This window comes from Hesperophylax consimilis, chromosome 10, assembly GCF_061612785.1.
Source record: "Hesperophylax consimilis isolate HC1 chromosome 10, BYU_Hcon_1.0, whole genome shotgun sequence".
Lineage (NCBI taxonomy): Eukaryota > Metazoa > Arthropoda > Insecta > Trichoptera > Limnephilidae > Hesperophylax > Hesperophylax consimilis.
Genome location: NC_142845.1, coordinates 1,432,702 through 1,440,431, shown reverse-complemented (window position 1 = coordinate 1,440,431; position 7,730 = coordinate 1,432,702). Strand labels below are relative to the sequence as shown.

General features: G+C 32.1%; 1 protein-coding gene across 1 annotated transcript; it reads left to right on the top strand.

The window, feature by feature from the left end:
• Nucleotides 1–1,383: 1,383 nt before the first annotated feature.
• On the top strand, nt 1,384–2,133 carry LOC149420158 (uncharacterized; the record flags this gene model as incomplete). Its single annotated transcript, XM_089636287.1, has 1 exon — nt 1,384–2,133. A coding segment is annotated over one exon (750 nt), but the record flags the coding sequence as incomplete, so codon positions are not given.
• Between the last annotated feature and the right edge of the window lie 5,597 nt (nt 2,134–7,730).

The following is a 7,730-nucleotide window of genomic DNA, read 5'->3' as shown; positions in this document are numbered from 1 at the left end:
TTTGTCATAAATTTAACTAATTAAATCTGTGTTTAGATTGGCGCACAGTGATAATTACAGTTTACAAGATAAAAACCATCGGTAAGCCACTTTAAAAACTTTATTTATGTTTGCAAAAATTTTATATTTTTAATTGCACATACCAATTTTTAATACTAAAAGAATCTTCTGCTTTCAAAAAAGGTGTTTTATTCTGAAAAACTTTAAAAAACAGCGAATCCATTGAGATTTGAACGTCAAGCGGGAATATTTGATGGAATGATATTATTTTGAGGCCCGAGGGGTTAAAAAGAAAATGACATTAGGCAAAAAAAAATCTTCTCTGAACTTGCTCTTACTATCAAGAATTCTCTAATATTTATTATTTAACCTTGAAAGAGTGATACACGGCTTTGTGAAAGAAAAAAACAGTAAAAAAAAGTAACTACATCAATTTTTTTTTTTTAAATTTACTATGCCGAGTTGTTACCTCACTTAAAGATACATAACATGAACAATAAATACAAATTAACGAAAGAAGCGAAATAAAGTACTAGCAGAAAGAATACATGAAAAGTTAAATTTCTTTTGATGCCGTTTTATTGTAAATCCGACCCTGACCAATCTTCGTGATACAAGCATAGTTCGATAGTTGACCTGAGATAATGTCAGCAAAATATGAACAGGTTTATATGATGTTATAAACTTATGATTTTATTATTATTATAATAACTGTTCATCGCATATCGCAACAACACGATGCAACAAGCACGAGCTAAGAAATCAAGGCAATCCACTAGCTTGATTCAATGTATGTAAAGAAAACCACTTAGGAGTGCTTCCCTAGAGTTTGAATTTGCCGCGTTACCGGCAAGTTAGTTGGTGGCTCACTGCTGACAGCTTTGAATTTTGCGAATTAAAGCGAGATATAAAAGTAAAAGGGTTATCATTATTTCATTAAATACACCGAATACACCTGAATATAATATCTCACATTATTAAGAAACCTGAAATAAGGGCTTTAAATGTTGTTTCTTTTGTTTTTACAGGTGAATGAATGTTTTGTTAACAGATAATGTGATGGTTAAGAGATGTAAATACGTATTGTTAATAAATCTTTTGTTTTTACAGAGAAACGCAATTACGCCTTTGATTTAAAATTATATGTTTTAGATTATAAAAAAAAAATTATAAAACAACATTTACTGCAACTATTTAACGAAACATGGAAAAATTGAATTTTGATTTTGCTGTAAGACCGACGGCAGATAGAAAATCAAACGTCATATGCATAACCTCAATCGCTACACCTGATGGTCGGATTTTTGGAATACCACTCGAATCCCAACCTACAAATCTACACCAAGAAATTACAAACACTCCAAACTATGCTAAGGTAAAAAAACATTAAATAAAAGACATCAAACAAGGAAAATATGGATAACCTTGACGGATGATATGTCAAAAATATATTTAGATACAGAAAAAAACTTACAGTTTAATGATATTTACCTAGAAGAAAATACGGAAAACACAAATAATGCTGAGTCTATACCTAGTGGATCAAGTCAAACGCTGGAAAAACTGTTAGAGAAATTTCTTGAAGGTAAACAAACAAAATCTGAAACTAAAAATTTAGGGAAAATTGCAAAGGATTTCATGATTGGTAAATTCACTGGCAGAAGCTCAAATGCAAACCAGTGGATTGAAGATTTTAACAAAGAATGTGAACGCTTCCAAATCAACGAAGACAAAAAGAAAATTGAAATTTTAAAACATTTTTTGGAATACTCCGGTGTAGAGTGGTACAGCTGCATGCTAATTAAACTTACAGTGGAATCGGAGTGGGACACATGGGAGAAAAAAATTTGTGATACGTTTGCTAACAAAGGATGGTCACCCATTAGATATGCTCTTGCCTTTAAATATCAAGCAGGTTCGTTGCTCGAGTATGCTTTAAAAAAAGAAAAATTATTGCTGGAAGTAAGGAAATCATTTGATACTGGGACACTTATCGACCTCATAGCATTTGGCTTACCTAATTATGTGACTGATAAATTTGACAGAGAAATCTTACAAGGAACGGAAGATCTTTACAATAAAATAGGAAAATTAGAACATCTTGTTGAGAAGAATAAGTATGAAAAAAAGTAATATTTATTCTAACGTTAAATCTAAAGAAATTGAAGAAAAAAACCATGCCGAATCTGTGTTAACAAGAAAAAAGGGAAACGTTACCATCGTGAGGAAAATTGCTGGTTTAGGGAGAAAAATCAAAAAGCGGTTGTGAAAACGGTAAATAACTCTGAATTAGAAATTGAACTGAATGAGAAGAATCCAAAAAACTAGAGGTGCCACCATTAATAAAAGTCAAGTTACTATTAAATGATACTTTAAAAGTTTCTGGAATTTATGATTCGGGTTCAAATGTTTCATTGATTAATGCAAAATTATTTAAGATACAGCCAAGAGCATGTACAAGTGATATACAAATAGTTAACTTGAAGACTATTAATGGTGAGAAGAAAACAAAAGGTATGGTAACACTAAAAAAATCTAAAATATAGAAAGAATTGTGGATATATTTGTAGTAGATAATGAACATTTTAATTACGATTTTCTAATTGGTTTGGATTGTATCAAAAATTTCAAATTAATGCAAAACGAAGAATTAAAGATCATACAATGTAACAACCCAGAAGAAGTGACCTCAAATGAAAAGGATATAAAAAACAATAACTACTCAAAAAATGATACTTCAAATATAACAAATATCAAAATTCCTGACTTACTAGGTGAAAAAAATGATGAAATTTTTTTTTTACATTCTGAGGAACAAGACACCAAAAACATAAACAAAGGTGAAATAAATTTCAACGAACATATAAACACGGATGGATTTGAACTGATAATAAACCATCTAGATTTATATCAACAATCAGAGATTGATAAGTTGATAAAAAAAATACAAACCAGTCTTCGCCAAAGACAAATATGACGTCGGTACCGTAAAACATTATGAAGCTCATATTGACTTGATGGTGGATAAATACTGTTACAAACGTTCATACAGATGCATAGCGGAAGATAGAAGACAAATAGAATATCAAATATCAAAACTATTAGAGAAGAATTTAATTGAGGAATCTTATAGCCCATTTGCTGCTCCAGTAACTATGGCATATAAAAAAGAAGATGAACGAAAAACAAGGCTATGTATAGATTTCAGAGAATTGAACAAAATTGTCGTCCCTCAATCACAACTTTTTCCGTTGATTGAGGATTTGATGGTTAAAACCGTAAACTGTAAATATTTTTCTACTTTTGACATAAATTCGGCATTTTGGTCAATTCCTTTGAAAATTCAAGACAGATACAAAACTGCATTTGTTACACAAGAAGGTCATTTTCAATAGACGTGTCTCCCGTTTGGATTATGGACGGCCCCAGCCATTATTCAAAGAATGTTGAGCAACATCATAAGAAAATACAAACTCTCCAGTTTTGCAGTAAATTTTATAGACGACATATTAATTTTTTCAAGAACTTTTGAAGAACATATGCTACATATATCAAGACTAATGGAGGCAATTCTAATAGAAGGTTTTAGACTAAAATTTTCCAAATGTACTTTTGCAAAAAATTATGCCAAATATTTAGGTCACATAATAGAAAAAAAATTCAATCAGACCTCTGAAAGATTATTTAACCGCTGTCAAAAACTTTCCAGTCCCGGAAACAAAAAAATATATACGCCAATTCCTAGGAAAAATTAATTTTCATCATAAATTTGTGGCACACCATTTATCGCGATTATCCTGGACCCATTACACTATTTATTACGGAAAGACGTGAAATTCATATGGTCCACAGAATGTCAGGAAAAATTTGATAAAATATAAGCATTGCTATGTTCAGAGCCACTTCTAAATATCTTTGACCCTGAACTACCAATAAGCATTTACACGGATGCTAGTATCAAAGGAGTGGGAGCAGTGCTGAAACAAAAAGATAAAAACGGGGTCAGTAAGCCGGTTGCTTATTTTTCAAAAAAATTGACTGAAGCTCAAAAAAAGAAGAAAGCAATATACCTAGAATGTCTGGCAATAAAAGAAGCTGTGAAATATTGGCAACACTGGCTTATGGGAAAAGAATTTACCGTCTACTCAGATCATAAACCATTAGAAAATATGAACATAAAGGCTAGAAATGACGAAGAACTAGGGGATTTGACGTATTATTTATCCCAATATCAATTTAAAATTAAATATAACCCAGGAAAATCAAACCAAGAAGCAGACTGTTTAAGCAGAAATCCAGTTCTAGAACCTTATGAAAATACTGACGACTTTTTAAAAGTAGTAAATTTAATAAACCTAGAATATATAAAAAAAGACCAACACATCAATCTAGACTTACAAAATGGAAAACTTATATTGGAGAATGAAATATACTACAAAAAGATTAAAAGAAGGAAAAAAAATGTACTGTCAGAAAAACTTAGCAAAAGTCTAATAACGAATGTCCACGATACTTACTGCCACATTGGGAGAACCCAGATGACAAATAAAATAACACCATTCTACACAGCAAAGAATATCATGGAAAACATTAAAAAAAATTGTGTTGAATGTGAAATTTGTATAAAAAACAAATCAAGGAGGAAGCCAAAATATGGTTTAATGTCATATTTAGGTCCAGCAACACGCCCATTTGAAATTATTTCTATTGATACCATTGGAGGCTTTGGAGGGTCACGCTCAACAAAGAAATATTTACATCTTCTGGTTGATCATTTCACAAGATATGCTTATATTGTCACATCAAGAAATCAAAACTCCAGTGATTTTATAAAATTAATAAAAAATGTGACACAAGGATACAACATTGATATGGTATGAACGGATCAATACCCTGGTATAAATTCCAAAGAATTTAAAGAATTTCTGAAGAAGGAGAACATAAGAATGGTTTTCACTGCTGTGGATGCACCATTTTCAAACGGGATGAATGAAAGGCTAAATCAAACTTTAGTCAATAAGATAAGATGTAAAATAAATGAAAGTGAAGAAAACAGCATGGACTACGATTGCACAGAAATGTGTAGAAAAATATAACGAAACAGAACACACAGTCACCAAGTTTGCTCCAAAATACCTTGGAAGGCGAAAATGTGAATATTCTACCACTTGAATTGAAATCAAGACATACAAGTGAAGACCTGAAAAGAGATAGGGAACTAGCTCTTAAGAACACAATAAAATCACACAACTATAATAAAAAAATATTCGACCTGCACAGGGAAGAATATAAATTAGAAGTGGGAGACAGAGTCTGCGTGGAAAACCGAAATCGAATAAATAGGAAGAAATTGGAGGAATTGCGGATTGGACCATACAAAATTTGAAAGAAGATCTCAAATTCAATCTATGAAGTTGATGCCGGACACAGGAAAGCAGAATCAAACCTCTACCACATTACAAAACTGTGTCCAGTGTTTGTTAGTAAATGAACATTCGCGTACATACTCTTTTGCAAATGTTTCTCCCTAGGGGGGAGATGTAAAGAAAACCACTTAGGAGTGCTTCCCTTAAGTTTGAATTTGCCGCGTTACCGACAAGTTAGTTGGTGGCCCACTAGATGTCACTGCTGACAGCTTTGACATTTGCGAATTAAAGCGAGATATAAAAGTAAAAGGGTCATCATTATTTCATTAAATACACCGAATACACCTGAATATAATATCTCACATTATTAAGAAACCTGAAATAAGGGCTTTAAATGTTGTTTCTTTTGTTTTTACAGGTGAGTGAATGTTTTGTTAACAGATAACGTGATGGTTAAGAGTTCTAAATACGTATTGTTTATAAATCTTTTGTTTTTACAGAGAAACGCAATTACGCATTTGATTTAAAATTATAGTTTTTAGATTATAAAAAACTATTATATGTATTTAAAAAAAATTACGGTAAGGGCATTCGTACACGGAGCATTCGTACACAAGCGACTGGAGTTTTGTGCGCGTAGTATACGCGCCGCTGGTGAGTATCTGCCATACTAATTTGATAGTGTTCATATACGACGCGACGCGTCGACAACGGGTTTGACGTAAGTCACACGCTACTGACAGTGCTGGTAGCGCGCTACGCGAGTTGCATTCGCATCTGCTACCCGTTTACCGGAATACGTTAGAAAGGATTTAGTGAAAAAGGCGTGGATTGATTTTGGGTTAGTCTAAGTTAAATTGTAGCATATTGGTAGGCTACTTGAGACGACGGACTGTTTACATAGCTTTGTTATAAGTTTTAACCCAAACCTTCACCATTTTCTTTAACAGTAACCAAGTCCCTCTAAGGCTCCGTAGTAAGCATTTAAAGATTGTTTGTGTTAGAAAGAGAAAATACTAAGCTTTAGCTTCAAATATGAAAATTAACTACAGAATAATTAAAATGTAAACCTCTATAAAACCAAAGGTTCAGACCGTAATTTGAGAAAAATTTATGAAACTTTGTGAATTCTTAAATAATTATTTTTATATGAAACAACCAAAAATTACATTACTGTAATGTTTATAATACATTTGTCTAATAAAATAGATATTTCTTTTAATTATCATAATTTCAATTCAGTGTTTAGACGAAAAAACGTAAAGTGAGCAATTTTTTAAACTTTTATTCTAAAACGTTTCATTTTATTTTTTTTACTTTAGAGAGACAAACATTCCCGGATTATGAATAACCTGATAATATTTGAAAATCTCCTACTGCTACCACAGTAAGCGGAAAATGTTGCTTGTGTTGTGATGGAGTACTTAGCCAGCTGAGGAATTGAACACTTTCCGGTGGGACCCAAACACGATGCCAAATCTGTCAATGTTTGATTTTAAAATGTTAGTGTTTCTAAAATATTGTGTTTATTTCTACTAATAAAATTTTAAAGCGTATTTTATCACCCTTTAAAACAGATTTTAGTTTTCGGATACGTTCAGATATATTCCATTTATATTGATTTTATAGAGAAGCAGAAATACACACAAATTTTCGGACTTTCTGACAGCATATTTAAGAAATAAAACAGTCAATATGCCAGAGGCCTGATGGGTTAAGTTAATATGGTTATAGTTCAACATTATAGTATTATTCCTATCAACATTGACAACCTGGGTGTGTTTTTTCACATTTATTTTAAAGTATTAAATCAAGGCTACATTACATAATATATTATGCTTCTTTTCCTTGTGTTCCCGTCAGCGTTTCATAAATCTTATGTTAATTTTTTGAAAACCCAATGGATTATCTGTCGTATCTACTCCACAATAAATTATTATCTGACTCATTTAAAATAGGTTTCATGTATAATTTTGTTCAAACAATGAATTCTTTGATGTTTTTCTATCCTACAATATTATACCTACTTATAAAGTAAAGGCGTGACGCTACGTAACTAGGGTTGCCAGATGTTGTGGACCGGACAGTACGGTTATTTGAACGGCTGCCCGGTCTACAACATTTTGGAGAACCGGACAATAGAATGTGCGGTTTTTTGAAAATACGCGACATATATATCTAAATCACGAGATAATTAACAGAGCAAAAGCCGTGAGCGATTCTGGCGGTTGGTGGTAAGACTTGCTCAAATCTATTGAAAATGGTACAATATGTGTGCAGTGCTCCCGCCTCTAATGCCTTCGTAGAAAGAGTTTTTAGTGTAATGGGTAATGTATGGATTGACGAAAGAAATCTACTAGGTGT